The 20,397-nt window shown below is 35.6% G+C and overlaps 3 protein-coding genes and 1 pseudogene across 4 annotated transcripts; 1 reads left to right on the forward strand and 3 right to left on the reverse strand.

Annotated features, from left to right (window-relative positions):
* Positions 1 to 24: 24 nt before the first annotated feature.
* On the reverse strand, positions 25 to 2,499 carry LOC125200353 (lipid phosphate phosphatase 2-like). Its single transcript, XM_048098011.1, has 7 exons — positions 2,369 to 2,499; positions 1,460 to 1,684; positions 1,280 to 1,367; positions 1,065 to 1,174; positions 872 to 965; positions 509 to 697; positions 25 to 412 (listed from the first exon to the last, which is right to left on the reverse strand). Exons 2-7 carry the CDS (start codon positions 1,673 to 1,675, stop codon positions 246 to 248), a joined length of 864 nt encoding a protein of 287 aa, XP_047953968.1. The 5' UTR covers positions 1,676 to 1,684; positions 2,369 to 2,499; the 3' UTR covers positions 25 to 245.
* A 2,296-nt stretch (positions 2,500 to 4,795) lies between these two features.
* On the reverse strand, positions 4,796 to 7,113 carry LOC125200350 (putative lipid phosphate phosphatase 3, chloroplastic). Of its 2 annotated transcripts, none has more exons than XM_048098008.1 (8): positions 7,101 to 7,113; positions 6,350 to 6,574; positions 6,170 to 6,257; positions 5,964 to 6,073; positions 5,676 to 5,766; positions 5,381 to 5,569; positions 5,229 to 5,288; positions 4,796 to 5,088 (listed from the first exon to the last, which is right to left on the reverse strand). In XM_048098008.1, the coding sequence occupies exons 1-8, from the start codon at positions 7,107 to 7,109 to the stop codon at positions 4,922 to 4,924; spliced, it is 939 nt and encodes a 312-aa protein (XP_047953965.1). In that variant the 5' UTR covers positions 7,110 to 7,113; the 3' UTR covers positions 4,796 to 4,921. The 2 variants fall into 2 exon arrangements, with proteins under 2 accessions (XP_047953965.1, XP_047953966.1); XM_048098009.1 differs by having other exon boundaries at positions 4,868 to 5,088; positions 5,195 to 5,288.
* Positions 7,114 to 7,620: 507 nt separating this feature from the next.
* Positions 7,621 to 8,681, reverse strand: LOC125200352. The gene is made up of 2 exons (XM_048098010.1): positions 8,119 to 8,681; positions 7,621 to 7,651 (listed from the first exon to the last, which is right to left on the reverse strand). The coding sequence occupies exons 1-2, from the start codon at positions 8,679 to 8,681 to the stop codon at positions 7,621 to 7,623; spliced, it is 594 nt and encodes a 197-aa protein (XP_047953967.1).
* Positions 8,682 to 9,785: 1,104 nt separating this feature from the next.
* LOC125200351 lies at positions 9,786 to 13,123 on the forward strand (annotated as a pseudogene).
* Positions 13,124 to 20,397: the final 7,274 nt, after the last annotated feature.

Genomic DNA, 20,397 nt, shown 5'->3' on the forward strand with positions numbered 1-20,397 from the left:
ATCATCACAAACAAGAATTTACAAGCATATCGTTTTAACCTCTATCCTTAAGGTTTGATTTCGGAAAATTCTGTGATCAAAACATACAAATAAATACTCCTAGTCTCCTTCCATGAAATGGCAAATTGAGTTTATGAGGGAAGATAGAACATATAAAGATGGGTAGGCAAATGATGTGGGCCCTAATATTGTATAACTTCACAGCCACTGATGCTTAACTTTATCACATCTCTAACAACATTAATTCATTGATAGCTATCAACCATTCCCAAGATATTAACTTGAAACAGAAAATAAAATTTCTTTCGAACTCTGGCAATCACGGACAGAAAATAAGTGTGGAGAAGAGTACCGTCTATGTCATATGGTGGAGGAAAAAATTGCAAGTAACAAAATGAAGCAACTGTCAACCCTACATGTTGAGCAACCACAGATTATTAGTAAAAGAAAGTATAGACCTAAACCACGTAACTGAAACCGAGGATACCCCATATTGTTTATGAAATACCTAGTAGACCTCCAGCAAAGACATCCTGCCAGTGATGCCAATAATCATCAACTCTCGAAACTCCTACTAATGCTGCCAAGAGTAATGGAAAAAAGACGAGACAGAGCTTTGCTACGTGGCCTCTGCGATCAAACACTTTAATTTTACCAGACAAATACCAGGCCAGGAAGCCAAGCCCAGCAAAGGACCCTAAGAACAATAACCAACCCAGTCTTTGGTTAAGACAACAAAGCTCGTGTAACAGCATTATACGGAAATATTAGGTTTCACTGATTAGTATACGTATATAGCAGCGACAGCATATGAGACTAAGAGACTGATTTCTTGCAATAGGAGTATCAGGTGTCACAAGGAATCACTCACATGAAGTATGTCCACTGGGAAAACTTTTATGACCTTCTTTTATGACACTCTTTGATCCAGTGCACTGGACATTCCCTGTCACATTATGAAAAAACTATCCACCAAAGTGAAGTACAGTTACTGAATGCTAGTGGCTGCATATGCAGTATAAGTTGTTCCGGGTCTAAAATCGCAGCATACCAACAGGACTTACCGGTTTACCATCAGGGAAGCAGCGCCAGTAGAAGTCTGGTCGAGGTCGGCCAACAGCATCTTTAATTGCATCAGTGAGAACACCAGTAATAAGTACAGAAAAAAGCAGTCCTGAAAGTGGATGCACACAAATAATATCACATCAATTCTAAGCTTTTGATCAATGCGATTGGCAGAGGAAAAGAAAAAGGGCAGGCGAGAAAATGAGAGCCATACCCAGCAGAGCATGGTGTAAATCATAGACATTGTGTCGAATGAAGTAGAAGACAAGAATGACAAGGAGAGGCAATATTACTGCAATTATCTGTCACATATTTTTATTAGAGGAAATAGTTATCTGTCTGAAGGTATCTCAATTTATATGCAGTAATACACCGATTTGAAGACACTGCATACCGGAACAGCCCAAATGGGAACGGTGTTATCTTTCAACGGATACTTGAGGTGAGTCATCATATCTTGACCAACAAACCGGTGAAATGGTTCGATGACATTCAGGCTGATGTCGATCGCCACAAGCAGAAAAAGTATAAACCAATCATGCATGTGAAACCTGGCTACTTGAGCACCATGAGATCTTAATGTGTGAGCACCCAACTGAATCTCCGGCATCTTCACAGCCTAGAACAAATTCAAAATAGTACAAAAATTGTAGTGAATGATTCAGACTCTAAAACCAAAACTTTAGAGGTTGCCGAAAAATAAATTCCTCTGTTATCATTTGAGAAGCACATATAGTTAACAATCACATAAACACTAGTTCATGCAGGTGAAAATGCGGAAATCAAATTATATTTACATTTACAAGTATCTGAACAAGGTAACTATATACTCAGTTCAATTCCTGCAGCACAACAACACTTTAGTCGCTAACTCCTATCTTCCAACTGAGATTTCATTTTTGAATTTCTGATGTTCCTGAAAAATTCCGTTTGTGAATTTCTAACGTCGGTATTTCGATTCATAGAGTTCTCTTTTGCTATCAAACACAAAAACAATAAACTGTGCCAAAATTTCATTACTGCATTTTTACATCGGAGGAATTCGTAAGTTCGTCTTTGCTCTCCAAGCATAAGAATAACAAAACTGAGCAAAATTTTATTCAGAATCACGTTTGCAGTTTGCAGCAACCAAAAAAATACTCTGTACAGAAGAAGCAACACTCACAAATCTCACTGGGAGCTGATGAATGACAATTGATTCCAACAAATATTCAATTAACTCCAACAAGTTATTATTCAAAAATAAATAAAACAACCGTATTTGAAGATTTTAATACAAAAGCAACAGTGAAACATAATTCACCTGAGAAGAGCGGCACTATATGAATGCACGCTCGAGAGAGACCAATAAGAAATACGCTGAGCACCCAATCTATATCAATTTTGCGAAATTCCAAATTTCGAATTCAGAGAGAGATTGTTGATTGCAAATATTCTTCAGTCAAATAAAGAAAGCAACCCCAGTCCAATGCAGTCCAGATATTCTGACTTTTGACAGAATAATGGTTGTTTAAACTCGAAGAAAATTCACGAAGCCAAACGCTTAAACTTTGAACCTAATTTTGAATCAGTAGTAAAACATAGGAGTATTAAATTCGGCTAAAATTTATGATTTTAGAAATCAATAGTCTTATTTAATATTTTTTTTTTTATCATTTTTCATGTAAAATTTCATATTTTGCACCATATTTGTTTCAATTTTTTGGTCATAGTATTATGTTCAATAATCAATATATGTATCAAATATTTTAGATGTTTTAACATAACATTTCAGATCCAAAAAATCTCATATTTGCATTTAATTAAAAGGATTTACAAAATAATACTACGACGTGTATCAAATACTTGGAAGTCTCCCAGAATAAATAAAGTGTCACAATGGGTAAAACACCTAGTACAACATGTCACAATAGATTAAAGATCTATTAATATATTTTAGATGTAACAATAGATATTATTATAAATTTATTAGGCAACTTAAAAAAGTGTGATATAGATCATCCGCATCATAGGCGTACACACACAGATTAAAACCATGATGTATTATCAATTTTCAGAAATAAAACTTATCATAACATAGACACAGATTTTCTCATAATTCGAATGAGATACATCATATATTCGTATATAAAAAAAATAAACATATAAAACATTTATAATTGTATAAATCATAGATAAATTAATTTTAGAATATGTTATGAAAAAAAATACTACTACTCACCGTTCCACAGTAATAGAGGCATTTCATTTTCTCCACTCGTTTTTAAAAAATGATATTAAATAGTTAAAGTGGAGAGAGAGTAAAGTAAAAGATAGATAATGTAAAGAAGTGTCTTATCTACAATATTCTCTCTCTTACTTTAATTTTTCTCCACTTTAACTATTTATAATTATTTTTTCAAAATGAGTGCGCAAAATAAAATGTCTCTATTGCTGTGGAACGGAGGGAGTACTATTTTTATTTAAACCATCCTAATAAAGATGACTCTTTCTTAAAATCAAAACACATTTATCCTCCTATTTTATTCACTTTCCACTTCAAACACAGAACAACACTCTCTAAAATCATGCCCCTTAAAAAATGATTCGTCTTTCTTAAGATGGAGATGGTACAATATAATAATATTATTATTACATTAGAAAAGTTAGTACTCTATTTTGGTCTATATAAACTTGGAGTATTTAGTATGTTTTATAGGAGGATTCATAATTTTGTGCAATTAAATTTATATTGTTAAATATAGAGTAAATGCCAAAACTGGTCATAAATATATGTCCCTTTTATGATTTTGGTCCTACACTTTATCTTTTGAATTTTTGCATCCTGAACATTTCAACTCGTATCACAATTGGTCCTACACTAACAGTTCAGTCAATTTTTAAACGGTTTTAATCCGATTTTGACCTATTTTTAAACGGTTTTAACCCGAATGGGACTGTTAAAACCATCAAAATCGAGTTAAAACCGTTTAAAAATTGACGGAATTGTTAGTGTAGGACCAATTGTGATTCGAGTTGAAATGTTCAGGATGCAAAATTTAGAAGATAAAGTGTAGGACCAAAATCATAAAATGGGCATATGTTCAGGACCAGTTTTGGCCTTTACTCTTAATATACCAAATTTTATTCAAAGTTTATGATTTTAGGAATCAATATACCCCTTTTAAAAATAATGAAAAAACATTAGTTTTGAAATTTCAAATAGGATAGTTTTTCGCTATACTTTGTTACATTTAAATTAGGTTTATTTTAATTTGTAATGGAAATTAATTATAATACGAGATGTCACTCATTCTATTTCCGAAAATAGTTCAATACTTTCAACTGTCGTCACCCACCTCAATCGGCAGTTTTATTTGACTCCACACCAACTTAGAGTCATATTTGTGTTTACTCAATGAGCTTACTTGGATAATTGGCAAAAAAAATTAATTAATTTAGGAAAAAAATGTAATTTTCTTTGTGTAAATTGCCATATTCACTCAAAAATGAGCACCATCATTATCACGATTGGATTTACATATCACGCCTTATTTCCTTTAATTCCTTTTAAAATTGGTTGAGTCACTAAACGAGTCATTCGCAGCTTGATCGAGCCACAAACCAGCTTAATAACGCTGGAAGTAGTCATCCATGAATCGAGCTCAAACCGGACACAAAACTTAATAGCTTTGGTTCGAGTCGAGCTCGTGTGTTTGAAGCCCTATTCTTTCACTCGAACAAAAGTGCATAGGTAAACCGTCGATAACAGGTTGATGATAATTACGCTTTTGGTTAAGATGATTTACACAAAAAGAAAGGGTAAAACAAATAAAAAGAAATTTGATAAAATGCCACAAGACTTGAACAAGTAGTGTTACTTTCTTCCTGTCTCCATGGCATCAAAGACTGAGTCAAGATTGGAACCAACGACACTCGTTGCTACTCGTTGCTGGTTCGTTCCTAGCATGGTCATCACATCTGGCGGAAGAGAGTTGGAACGAAGGTCCTCCACAGCGCGGAAATAAGCATAAGGACCCCATCCTAGCAAAATCCCACGTTACATACCGTGTTTTTCTTTTTTGGTAATGTTAAATTTAGAGACTCAACAGAGGCATTAACCACTCTACTGCTAGGCCAACACACATACATTTTTGTGTTTCACCACATGATGAGAAGTGTACCTTCATTCTGGTATGGAGGTGGGAAAAACTGCAGGTAGCAAAAGGTAGCAACTACAAGACCTACAATTAACAACAGTTGTGAAGAAAATCTGAAAATGTGAGCAGCATTTGTAGTCGTGTAGTGAATTTTCAAACAGTTGGAACAAACGTACCTAGGATGCCGCCAGCAAACACGTCTTGCCAGTGATGCCAGTAGTCGTCCACACGAGAAACCCCAACAAGACAAGCAGCGAGGATAGGGAGGAAGATGATGCACAGTTTTGCAACGTGCCCTCTGCGATCAAAGCATTTGATTTTTGCTGACATATACAAGGCCAGAAAGCCTAGACCTGCAAACGACCCTGCAAAATATCGTAGAATAATGAAGACCATGAGCTTTGATCTAGACCATAACACGCGCGTGTCTTCCTTTTTATGTTTGTTTTGAGTAGAGGAAGGGGTTCTTACATGAAGTATGACCGCTCGGGAAACTCTTGTGCCCTTCTTTTATGTCACCCGGTTTTCCATGGCACACCACATTGCCCCAACGATCATACTCCTGTCGAAGAGAAGATAATACTACAAGATAAGATAGTATGTTCATCTCTGTCCAAAACATGAGCCCTTTTGTTTTAGCAAATAACGATCGTGTCACTGTGGAGTCGAACATAATGCCTATGTATTGGTTTTCAAACCAAAAAACAACACTCCAAACTCATATATAAACTCAATAATTCAGATATTAAGACGACATACATCACGTCCATCAGGAAAACAGCGCCAGAAAAAGTCCGGTCGGGGCCTGCCAACTGCATCTTTTATGGCATCAGTGAGAACTCCCGTTATCAATACAGAGAAGAGCAGCCCTGCAGTAATGCAGTTACATCACTAGGTTTTCTTCATTGAACCAAAAAACGGGAAGCCTAAACTTTACTAGTCCCAAAAGGTCAAAATAACTATACCTAGCACGCTATGGTGAAGATCATACACATCATTTCTCCGAAGGTAGTAGAGAAAGAACACGGTCATAGGCAGCAAAACTGCATACAGCTAATTCACCACAAGATATACACAACATGATTTGAAACAATGTTAGCTTATGGTGGTAACCTTAAACAAACTACTAAGATGTTTCTACTCACAGGAACTGCCCAAACGGGGACAGTGTTTTCCTTCATCGGATACTTGAGATCTTCCATCATGCCTTCTCCAACGAACCTATAGAATGGGTTGATGACATTCAGAATGATCTCTATGACCACGAGTAGCAACAAAATCAGCCAGTCGTGCTTGTGGTCTCCAGCAAGTTTCCTCCCGTGAGACCTAATAGTGTGTCGACATTCTAGCTCAGTCTGACTTGGCCTAACCTGTTTGGTAGCGCGCAATACATATAAGTCTCGTGTCAATTCGTGAAAGTAAAGACTAGCAAACTCAATAATTCAGCATTGCAGTGACAAAGTTGGATCACTTAACCATATGTTACTGCATCAAGAAAGAACTTTTAGTGATCATATATGGTACCAACTGAACAAAATTCTTGATAAACGATTAACTAAATGAGTACAAATTCTTGATAATCAATCTAGAGGTTGAAACCAAACACCTCTAGATTTTTACATCACAGTTTTATTCATGTTTTTTTGTTGTTGGTAATTCTGCAAATTGAGTTACAGATATGTTAACTATACAAGCTACATCATATCGAATTCAACAATAAATTGAATACCGAAGAAACCAAATAGAAAATACATTAATCCAAGCCTCTAAAAGAAGTTATATTTTCAACAACCAACTGAACAAAATTCTTGATTAACAAAAAAAATACTCCTACATACTATACTAAATTTTTAAAGAAAAATCGAGAAACGAAAAGAAAAACATAAACAAACAAACCTGAAACATTGTCCGGAGAACCGTCTCATCTCTTCACTATTCATGGGCCCCACTGTACTTTTCACTCCATCTCTTAACTAAGAGATAGCACCCACATCAATCCATCTCTTAACCATCTCATCTCTTAACTATTCATTCAATTTCATTTTTCATTTTTATTTTCAACAAATCCAATTAATAAAAAACACACTTCATTAAATAAAATAAAATTACAATTTAAAATCCTAAAAATAAAAAAATACATAATTAAAATCCTAAAAAAATAAAAACACACATAATTAAAATCCTAAAAAAATAAAAATACACACCATTAAAAAAAATGGAGGCAAAGAGTTGTCTAATGAAGATCATTTGCGTCTACTCGTTGCCAAATTTTGCCCAAATGTGCTCCATTAGATCCTCCTGGAGTTGGCCGTGGGCGGTAGAATCACGTGTCCTAGCCCGAATACACATCCGCTCTTCCAAAGACGGATGCAATCCACTGCGAGGCGGACTACTTGCGGTAGAGCTTCCCGCGGTCTCAGGGTCGAACCAATTTCCCGCCTGAGGTCCTTCGTCGGCAACAATCATGTTGTGCAAGATTATGCACGTATACATGATGTCGACCATATTATCTATAAACCACGTACGAGCCGGGGCTTTGATAATGTTCCATCGAGCTTGGAGAACCCCGAACGCTCTCTCCACATCCTTGCGAGCAGCCTCTTGCTTCTGCGCAAAAAGAGCCTGTTTTTCGTTCGCAGGCCTGTTGAACGTCTTCACGAAGGTTGGCCACTTCGGATAGATGCCGTCGGCAAGATAGTACCCCATTTTATACTGGCGGTTGTTAGCGACGAAGTTGATGGCCGGCGCTTTACCATTCAGAACTTCGGTGAAGAGGTCGGAGTGGTTGAGCACGTTGATGTCGTTGTTCGAGCCGGGGACCCCGAAATACGCATGCCAAATCCATAGCCGGTAGTCGGCGACGGCCTCGAGTATAACGGTGGGGTGGGTGCCTTTGTGGCCGCTCGTGTATGACCCTCTCAACGCCGTTGGGCAATTCTTCCATTGCCAATGCATGCAATCGACGCTCCCGAGCATCCCGGGAAACCCGTGTGCTTGTTCGTGAAGTTGGAGCAGAAACTGACAATCCGCGGTGTTTGGCTTCTTCAGAAATTCGTCGGTGAAGGCTGCCCGGACGCCTTTGCAGAATTCCATCAAACAAAGTCTCCCAGTGGTTTCTCCGACGTGTAGGTATTCGTCGAACAAATCCGCCGTTTGTCCAGTAGCAAGCTGACGGATTGCTGCAGTACATTTCTGGAGCGTCGTGTGACTGGGACGGCCAGTAGCGTCGAAACCTTCTTGGAAGTACTCTTCCCGGGCCGCCAATGTATTTGCGATATGCAAAAATAGCGGGCGTGACATACGGAAACGGCGACGGAAGTAGGTATCATCCCATCTCGGGTTGTTAGAGAAGTAATCGCGTACCAACCTTGCGGCGGCTTGCTCCCTGTCACGATGGATGTATTTCCGGGTTCGCTTTTGACGCGCCGCGGCTTCCTCCTCCTCCCTACGTCGATCTTCTTCTAGCGATTGTTCCATTAGTTGACGCATTAGCTCAAATGGATCCATGAATTGATTAAATTTGGGAGAAGAAAAATGTTTTGAGATGAAGAATGTAGTGTGTTTGAGTGAGAATAGAGAGTTTTTTATGGTGGATAATTTGTGGGAATGATTTGGTATTTATAGAAGTGATTTGGGGCTTAAAAAAAATTTAAAAAAAATTAAAAATTTGTAAAAAACGGCTATAAACGGCTAGTATAATTTTTGAAATTTTTTTTATATATATTTTTTATTTTTTTGAATTTTTCTCTGATTTAAAAAAAAACGCCCACTTGCGGGACGACGAGTGGGCGTCACGCACGAACCGGAGCTCGCCACGTCGCCCAACCGCGTGGCGTCTCGTCTCGCCGGGAGCCCCTTCACTAAGAGACGTGGGACGAGATAGAGACGGGATGGGGATGGGATGCATCCCACAGCGGCGTCTCTTATCCGTTTCGTCTCTCCAAGATGAGATAGAGACGGTTTTGTGAATCGCGGTGGATGCCCTGAGTAGATCATACTCCTACTGTTTTATTTATTGTGGGGGTCTGGTCACACGAATTTCCTTGCACGAAAGAATTCAAATACTAGTAGGAGTATGTTTCTTCATCAAGTGTAATTTCAAAATTTACTGAAATAAACTAAAAAATTTAAAAATTGAATAACAAATTAGTATAAATAAAATATATTTCATTTAGCAGGGGCAATTGCCCCTTATCCTCTCTAAGTAGATCCTCCCTTGTTGCAAACAAAAAATACTATGTAGATAAAATATTCAGTTACTTAAACAACGTCATTTAATAGACCTAGTTAGCTATGTTTTTAATTTTTACACGTGTATGCATCACATCAATAAAGTCAGTCACGTAATACACCATAATTTATTGTCGTGATACAATTAAAAAAGAATAACAAAATTATAATATAAAATTATGGAACTAACCAAAAACTGGCCAAACTAGACATTTATACACTATCAAAAAAATATACACCATTGATCATCGATATTGGGCTTTTTCAGTGATGTTTATATCATACATCAGCCCGTATTTTATACTCCATGACCCAAAATCTTAAGCCCAAAATCATTTTTCTGTTGCTCTTCTTCTACAGCAATTCTCATTAGTCAAGCTCCATCAATGGAGTCCTTCAATCCCAATAGGCACCTTAAAGAACTGTGATTACAGTCGAAAACTTGATCTTTACTTTCACCTCCTTTCAAATTTGCCGTGCTAATTTGAAAATTTTATGAGATTTATCGTCAAAAATCATTACTCCTTGTTACAGATTCGCGAGTCACTTAACGGGGTCTTCGAAGCTTGAAATTTTCTTTCTGATCACAAATCTTTCGGTTAGTATTTAGCTATGCAGTGTTCTCGGTTTTATTGTTTGCGTCGTGAGCTCATAATTGTTTTCGTTCTCTTCAGATTTTGGTTCTTATTAGACGTTGCATCGGATTCAACTGGATCAGTAATGGTAATTGCATAGTTTTTGAATGTTCGCAGTTGTGAATTCTCTTTGTTGTTTTGTTCATTTCACATGATGACTTTAGTTTAATTTTTTGGGTAAAATTAGGCCATCCTAAGAAAGATGATAACGTTGCTGGTGGTGGAAAGAGTTTCAAAGCTTATGTTGCAGTCTTGCTTATTGATTATCTCTGCATTGCTATGCCTTATATTTTATATCTGATGACAGGTTTTGGCAGAATGGACTTATTGGAGCACAGTCTTGATGCTTTTGCTGCTGTTTTGCCTGAAAACATTTGATAGGTAAAATTGTGAAGATTTCTGTTAGGGATTGTTTTATAATGATAGTATTAAAGATTCTTGTGAATTTTAGTGGTTCTAATAGTACTTCACTAGATTTTGCATTTCTCATGTTTTTGGAATTAATTTAATCTTTAGAACAAATCGACCTTCATTCTTGCAGGAAGGTGGTGTAGATTCTATTAGGGAAGATATCACATCTTACAGAATCTCTACGGTACACGGTCAAACTTTTGTTAATCAAATAGTACATCGGTTTTCTCTACTGTTTTAACAAGGATGATTTACTTCAGATGCTTGTTACATGCTTCTCTATTTTGGCTGTTGATTTCAAGATATTTCCCAGAAGATACGCGAAAACAGAGACATATGGGACTGGATTGGTTAGAATTATGTGCTTACTTTGGCATAAGTCCTCATTTTGCGTGTTTGTTTGTATCACCGTCTGCAATAGCTTTCACTCTTTTGTCCAACTTTGAGCTTCTATTAGTTTGGGGATAAAGTCTGATATTCCATTTGCATGTTAGATGGATCTTGGGGTTGGCGCATTTGTAGTAGCAAATGCCTTGGTTTCACGACAGGCACGTGGCATCGCAAATATGTAAGAAACTAAAGTTCTTTTCCACATGTGTGCTTGATTGCTTTCTATATCCTCGCGGCAGTCCTGGAGACCAGAATGACTTGGTTCTGGTCCCAATTAGCTTAGTTTCTTAAAGTTGCAGTTGCATTTATTTATTGACAAATACCAAGGTATTCTTAGTTTCTTGTATTATTCAATGGCTGTTGAGTTAGATTTTAGTTGCCAGTTCTGCAGCATTTTCGTATAATATCTTTTTTATGTGTTGTTAACCTATTATAATTGATCGGGTACTCTTAATTTCTAGTTCATTTGTGCCAATCTAGGACACTGAGTACTGGCCTTCGTTCAACTAGTCCATTGATTATTTTGGGTTTTGCTCGACTTGTCTCTACTTCAAGTGTGAATTACCAGGTACAGTAATATGGGATTTTCAACTTATTTACCCTTCTGCGTTTGATGATCATCCTCTGAATTTTCTAAGCTCACGCGCCTAAAATGATTGTGTTTGCATGTTTTCCTTCATTTTAGCTTGTGTTTGTTTCGTATAGGTTCACGTTGGTGAATATGGTGTCCATTGGAACTTCTTTTTCACTCTAGCTGCTATGGCTATCCTCACATTAATCGTTAATGTTCATCCTAAATACTGTGGTATTCTAGGTTCATTAATCCTAATAGGTACTGCCCAATTTCCAATTTCCAATTTCCAATCTATTCTAGCTGAGGTCCTTAGCTATAACAGTTATATAAATCATATAACTTGTTTCGTTTAACATGTGTGGACTGTATGTGATATCAGGTTATCAAGCCTTACTATTGCGTGGGCTGAATTTATATCTTCTTTCTAAAGACAGGAAAAGTGACATCTTTAGCCAAAACAAGGAAGGGATTTTTAGCATATTTGGTGAGGATCTCCTTGTAGTTTGGGTATTTCTCATTGCTTGTCCTTCTCTGTTTCTTCTTTATACATTTCTCCTCGGAAATATTGTGAACATAAACATTCTCCCATAAATGATATGAAATTTGAACTTTATGCCATTGGTTTGTTCTTGGTTTCAGGATATTGGGGTATGTATCTTATTGGTGTCAGAATTGGAAGCTATGCCTTCTTTGGAGACAATGCTGATGCTATATTGAAAACCAAGACTTGGATGAGAACTAGAGTTTGGGTTCTTTGCATGTTTTTCTGGTAAGGGGACTGTGTTTTGGTCCCAGCAGTTACTTCTTTATTGTTTAATTGAACAATATACCAAGTCATATGGTTTCCTTCTTGTCTTGTTACAGGTCACTAACTTTGCTTCTTGACTGGTATGTTGAAGCAACATCTTGCCGAATGGTAATTATCACTCTGAAATGTCACTCTTGCACTTGTAATATAACTAATGTGTATCATTGTATCATCCTAGAAGATAATGACTTCGAGATTTCTGTGCAGTGCAACATGGCATATGTATCTCTTATCTTGGCTATCAACCTTCAGGTAACTTTTTCGTATTTTTGATTCATGAAAAAGATGATCCTGTTAAATTATTTTAATCATGCATAAATTTGTATTCTAATTTCTTTATATTGTAGTACATTGATGTTACTAAATTGATATCAGTAATGAAAACTGTCTTCTTTTCTCTGCATAATTTTGCAAGTGTGAACAAACCCTGTACTTTCTATGCTGTTTGCTGCTTCCAATCAAGCAATAACTACATATCACTCTCTCCCAGGTGTTAGGCATTGTAATGATGTTCGACTGTGTTCCGGGATGCAAGAGTTCAGCCATGGAAGAAGCTTTTAGTCGAAATATGTTGGCATCGTTTCTACTGGTTAGAGAGATAGTAGCACCCACCCTTGCTCATGTTTGCTGTTTGCATACATATGATGAATCATGTCTCGATCGAGCGACTGGCCACCAGTTTTCTGAATGTGTGCAGGCTAATGTTCTTACAGGATTGGTGAACTTCTATCAGCTTCATCGATCTCAGCTGTAGCTATCTTGTTTGCTTATGCCTTCATTTTATGTTATGTTGTGGGAATTGCAAACTTTTTTGGCATGGTGTTCAAGTTTTGGTAGTAAAAAATCTCACCACCGTTTGCTTGATTTCCAATCTTGCTTCACACTCTTGATAGATATGAGAATCTTTTGAAATAGATTCGAATATAACTTTATCTAAATGTTTCCTCAATATTAACGTCAGGGTAATCATCTACTACATCCACAACCAATAATAGCATTAACCAAAATAATAGAGTTTTTAATGATATAAAAACGGACTAACGGAAAGGTAATATATATCCTTTTTAAGGGGGTATTAGTTTTTCCAAAAGAGATGCAAAAACAACAAATTGATAGTACTACAATAAGCTGCAAGTGGGTCAATTTCATGGTGATCATAATCGCACAACGAATTTAGGCAACTCCATTATTTAATATACGTATTATTTTGAAATATTTAATAAAATATTACAAAATATTCCTATCATACTATATTAATTTCTCAAAACCCTGAGATATTAAAAAACAAAAATTATTAACACATAACAGAGTCAGCAAGTACGTCCATAATAATAGCTTCTCATATCGCACTTTTGGTTTAATACTAATTATATACTCAGTGGCGGACGCATGAATTTATTAGGGTAGGGGCTATATATTCAAATTTTGTATGAGATAATAATTTTCTTATACTTTTCTATTTTGGTAGGGGCTTTTACACATTAATTCACATAAATTATTAATAAAATTATAAGATTTTATAACCAAAAAAGTAAAAAAAAAAATATTGGAACTCATGTGTGTCCGCCAGTGTATATACTCCTATCACACAACGACCATGATCATTTATCAGGTATAATAAAATAATATGGCTTCATTTATCTTATCCTTATACACGAATACTTCAAGACAAAGAAAGTTGGGAGATATGATGATCAATTGAAAATTTCAAAAGTATGCTAGCTATCACTATCATGCACAGTTTCACTCTATGTTGAGGTTATCCGATTTTGCTAAATTGTTTGAATTAATCAAAGTTGTTCAAATTATTGGGAATGACACGCGATTGTGAAATTAAATTGGATTAGCATACATTTTTCATCCAAAGAAAGGTTACATAGTAGTTGTTCTCCGTATGGTACTATTTTCGTGAGTCTCCCTTATTTACATTATTATCTTTTATAAATTATACGTATAAAAATAAAATATTAGATTATGGAGTATATTTTATTTGTAAATTTAAAAATATGATTAAAATATTATTATGGAGTATATTTTATTTGTAAATTTAACTAAATGATTAAAAAATGTATATCGGCTTTACAGATACTCATATCTGTAAATGTACCTATCACAGCTAATATAAAGATTAAGGAGAACTGACATCGGAATCGGAGAGGAATATTTAACTTTTAATACTAAAAATTTTATATATCTGTCATACAGTTATTAACATTGTTATAAAGTTGATTAAATAAGTATGACGTGAAAATCGCGAAGCACGGAAAAGTGTCGCCAATGACGACAAAAATCACCTGGCGTGTTACTCCAACCAGCATATTATAAAATAAAATAAAATAAATAAAAGGAAATTTCATAAAATTTTCTATCGGTTAAATTTGATCAAAACTTATATAGAAGTACTTAACTTCAACTATTACTAAATTTTCTATCGGTTAAATTTGATCAAAACTTATATAGAAGTACTTAACTTCAACTATTACTAAATTTAAAATAGTAATCCCTCCACTTTAAAATAGTAATCCCTTCAACTATTACTAAATTTAAAATAGTACTTAACTTCTGCACTCGTTTTATAAAAATGGTAATAAATAGTTAAAGTGGAGAAATGGTAAAGTAAGAGAGAGAATAATGTAGATAAAACTTTATCTACATTATTCTCTCTCTTACTTTACCATTTCTCCACTTTAACTATTTATTACCATTTTTATAAAACGAGTGCAGAAATAGAAGTGTGACTCCTAATGGGGGACGGAGGGAGTAATAAATATTTAATTATGAAAACTATTTTTCGTTTTAGTAGGTCCTTATACTTTTATCATAACTTTCATTAGGTCCTTGTACAATCTTTTATTTTAGAGACTTTTTTACATTTATCTTGGATAATAATTTAAATTTAATTAAACTTAATGAACTTTTTAATATAACATTTTTTAACTTAGCATAGTCTATAAAGATAATATCATCTTATTATCCAATAATCTCAATAAGTTGTAGAGAATAATAAAAAGATTAACCGTGATGATTGAAGATTAAAATCGAAGTTTTTTTTTAGAATAACTATCCGAATTTTCAATTGATTATTTATATTTATATTGAAAGATATGTTTCCCTGAATATTTATAATCATAAGATAAGTTAAATAATAAAATTAAAAGGTTCATTAAAATTAATTAATTAAATATAAACTATTATCTAATATAAAAGTAAAAAAATATCTTAAAATAAAAAATTGTATAAGGACCTAATAAAATTTATAATCAAAGTATAAGGACCTATTAAAACGAAAAAATTGTACGAGGACCTAATGAACATTTATGATTAAAGGTATAAGGACCTATTAAAACGAAAAAATTGTATGAGGACCTAATGAACATTTTGATTAAAGTATAAGGACCTAAGAATGTGTTTTGCCATACCCGATGCGGATACCCAAACCCAACTAATCGGGTACCCATAAACCCGGAATTATTATATTTAAAATTTATTCTTTTATATAAATTAAATTGTGATGAGAATAGAAATTATTAAAAATAACACAATACTTACTATTTATTGACAATAATTCTATATTATATAAAATAGACATAGACATTAGACAAATAGACACTATTTAATTTTAAAATAATTTCTTTTTGGTATAATTTGAAACATAAAAGAGATTAAAATAATTTTTAAGACATTAAATGAACATGTAAATAAAATGGAGAAAGAATAACTAACTAAATATATAATATTCTCAAAAGATAACAAGTAAGAACATAAATAATGCAACATGAACCGAATACGAATGTAAAGAAGTATTAAATCTACATGTGATTAAATAAAATTACCGTAGATTTACCCTACGGGCCATAGGCGATGTACTAAATAAAAATATTTATCACAAATGCATAATTAATCGGGTTTAATCGGGTATTGGTCGGGTACCCTAATACGGGTTTCGGGTACCCAAAACCCGAAAAATTCTAACATTAACTACCCAAACTCATAACCGAACCCATAATTTCGGGTACCCAAAACCCGTCGGGTATTGGGTCTGGATCGGGAATACCCGAAACCCGCGGATTAAATTTTCAGGCCTATCCACAACTTACTTTCTTCTTCCTGTGCAAGCTATTTTTTTTCTCAGCCAATTATATTTATTCTCAGCGATTTGATTTATTCTTTGTGGAGTTGTTATATTTTATTTCATGTATCCCTATCCATAATGATGAGAGGTGTTTAAAAAATTAAAGATAGTAGTCAGCAACATACCTTTACGGGCTTTACCAAGTGATCTAATGATGAAGTTTAATGACCTTTTTTCACTAAATATTTTGAATTATGATAGTATTAGTATTAACTTTTCACTCAATATTTTGAATTATGATAGTAGTAGTATTAACTTTTCATTGTACCAAAATGTTGAATTACTCGAACCACCATACACTCGGCAATCGATTATGCCAATCAACTATTTCGTTCCAATTCCCCTAAAAATATACCTCTATATATTACTTCCACTACAATACTCTCTCAGTTCATCACTTATAACTAATGACATAAATTTTAAGAATTAGTCCGTATTTGATATTATGAATGGAAAAATAGTAGTGAATGGATAAAGTGTCCCAATTTTTTAACGTATTGATAGCAAATTAACAATCACTACTATCTCATGCACACATTGTCAAAATACCAAGTTACATTATCCAATCAAAGAAATCAGCTCCTAACCATACAACTCCCACGAATATTCCATTTCTACCCATAGTTTGTAAACGCATGGACAGGGCCAATTGAACGTAGAGCACGCGAATTCCAGAGTTTGTAAGGAAAAGGTGGTGAACCCTAGTTTGGAGGCTAGGGTTTTACCGAGAGCACAACAGAGAGAAAAAGGTGTTAATTTTTAGTACTCCTTCTCAATGACTTGATCTATTGGAATTCTATAATTTATAGAATTCCCCCTACTTGATTTGACTTATGACTTAGGAAAAAATCAAGAAAAAAACCCAAGAAGATTTGACTTTATAATCAATGCTTATTTTAATATTCGTATTACTTGTGGCGGGTATAAAGATGGTATTCTAATGCGACACGAAGTCGTTGTGGCTGGCGGGCTTCATCCTTTGTCTCTTCGGCTTACTTGTCATCCCCCAGTCATTGACAGGTTTGTATCCCTCGCCGGTGCTGCTTCATCCGGACGAGTCGACAGGTCATCTTGCATGGTGTCTTGTACGTGGTGTGGCTCAAGATCCCTATCATATACTCATAACTCAACACTAATTAAGCTGAGGGCTCGTTCGGTTATGGATAATTGGAAATGCAAGATTCATCTGTTGACTTAAATAAATGTGGGTGGTCCCACACAACCCTGCACCATTGCTGTATGTTTGGTGTTTCACATTTGGAGAGACGAAATGGCAGGATGCGTGTTGTCAGACGATAATGTCCTCATCAATCTTCCAAAATTCCTCCAACTACCCCTCTACCCCAAATTAAGCTGGATCTCCACCTTGAACAATACTGGCTCACTCTCCTCCAGATATTTCCCCCTTATATCGACGAATTCGTCGGAAAATTGATCCGCTCGGATCTAGACTCCCTCCATTTCTTAGTTGCTGAGTCCGTTTTCATCTGGCCTATACCGCCATCGCTCGCAAGTACAATCTCATCAATGTCTCCTTCTATACTTCTCCAGCCCTAGTCTTTTCTCTCCCTACCATTTGGATCTTATCAAAGAAAAGAGGTCATTTTCTACTAAAAGGTACACATTCTGGGTGGAATTCGGTGGTGGAGAGCATGTGGTGCGGCGTCCCGATGATCTGTTTCCCAGTGGATTTCGATCTGCCGACGGTTAGGAAGCTGGTGGTTGGTGATTTAGGAGATTGGAATAGATCTCAGCGATGCGGCGACAGTTGACAGGGAAGGAGTGGCGGAGAAGGTTAGGGTTTTGATGAGCGGTGGTGCTTCGAGAAGATGCGGAATGAGGTTGCAAAGGTTAAACGGATGTGTGGTGCAGGGGTGGTCGATGGATCTTCAGTCAACAATTTTAATCGTTTTACAATTGATTTAAAGAATAAACTCTGTATCAATTAATTGGGTTTCACAGCAGCGTGACGGCCGATGAATTTTATACGCCGACGACGACCTTGCAGCGGTGGATCGTTGTCGTTTTTTTCACAGCAGCATGTGGAGTGCAGACTTAGAGAGAGAAAGTAAAAAACAAAATGCACAACTCCAAACAGTGACGGAGCCATAAAATAGTACCCTTGGGGTCGGATAAATATTTAAAAAACTTTACAGTAGCCAAATTTTTTTGTCTAAGATTTTTTATGTGGGATAATTGATTTATATGTACATAAAAAATGACTAACTTTTAGTACTCAATATGTTTTCATTAATTTAAAAAAATCAGTAAAATCAAATAGAAATACTAATAAAACTAATAAAGTAAAATTTTCAAAATAATTATGTTTAATTAATCCAGTACCAAAACTAACTAAAGCCCTATAATAAAATAGGCCAAAAACTTTTGGCCTTTAACCTAACTAAAGCAACCTTCGTCTTCCTCATCTTTCACTGTAAAATATTCGAATTTACTGTGTTCACCTCAATTCTTCTTACTATTGTTTCCCTCTCTTCTTATTTCCTAGAAAAGGTTGAAGGATCGGATGAATTTAAGTTATCGTGGGGTCAGAAGTGTATCTGTGATAGGTGGAAGATTGATTATGTCATTCTCCGGCAGTGCCCGGTGGACCGGCGGTGGGGTCGGTCGACCCCACCTGGGTCCGTCTCTGTCTCCAAATGACCACGGAAGGCAGACTTGGTGGAAACCAAAAAAGTCAGGGTCACTTTGGTAAACTTGCCACCATTTCTTTATTACTGTAGCGGTCGAGAATTCGAATATTAAGTGGGAGTCGTGAATCATTTCATGTAAGTCAAGCAGCACAGTGCGGGCCTGAGGGTGTATCGAGGGTCGTGCCGTTTCATTTAATGAACACCGAACTGGCTTTATTGCATTGATTTGACCCGAATCGAGGTCAAACAATGATAACCGAACGGGTCCTTAATGTAATTGCAAACATTTACTATGCCTATTTGAATAGCCCATTAAATTTAAAGAATTAAAAATAAAAAATTTTAATCTAATAAAATTCTAATTTTTATTTGGAGAATTGGGGCCATAAAATTTGGAGAATTCCAAAAATTCTCATTTTGGAAAGTCCATGAAAACTAAACATTTCCTTATAAATTTCTCTATTTAATAATATAAGATGCATTTTATTTTTCATTATAAATATATAAATATTTTTTTATTTCTCTTTTATTAATAAGGTTATTAGTAATAGATGGAGTATATTACTAGTAGTATATAGTAAAATGAATAAATGAGGCTTTTATTTATATAATATAACTAAAAAAAAGTAATGTAATTAATAATATTATACTACTAATCAAAAATATAATTCATTAAAAATTAATGATAATATGAACTCTATAGAAACAATTCTCATTGATTTACCATAATATTTCAATTATTTAAAAACAGCTGGAGGAAAGTAGTACTCCCTCCGTCCCATAAATATTGTCCCATTTTTTCATTTTCGTTCGTCCCATAAAGTTTGTCCCATTCTCTTTTTACCATTTTTGGTAGTGAACCCCATATCCCACTAACTCATTCATACTCACACTTTATTAGAGCATCCGCAATGGTCGGCTAGCGACCGGCTAGCCGATTCGTCGCGCTAGCCGATCGGCTAGCCGAACCATTGCAATCGGCCAGCGCGAAATCGGCGAGCGCATCGGCGTGGGCTGGCCGATCGCTCGTCGCTAGCCGATCCGCTGGCCGATCGGCTAGCCGCCATTGCAGAGGCCCGATCGGCTAGCGATCGGCCAGCGGTGTTTTCCGATTTTTTTTTTTTTTTTTAAATCATATATAAACGCGATTTTCGTTTCATTTTCATTTGCACCACTTGTTTTAACGAGTTTTCTCTCTCTCTAACTTTCTGTTCAAGAGCATCATCGAGCGATGGATCACAACAACGAGTCCAGTCCGGCGACGAGCGGCTCTCAGACTCCCACAGTACCCGTGGGATCTGGATGGGGGCAGATGGGCCCGGGATTTAACATCCCTTGGAATTAGATGATGGGGATGATGGC

Source organism: Salvia hispanica, unplaced genomic scaffold, assembly GCF_023119035.1.
Source record: "Salvia hispanica cultivar TCC Black 2014 unplaced genomic scaffold, UniMelb_Shisp_WGS_1.0 HiC_scaffold_925, whole genome shotgun sequence".
NCBI lineage: Eukaryota > Viridiplantae > Streptophyta > Magnoliopsida > Lamiales > Lamiaceae > Salvia > Salvia hispanica.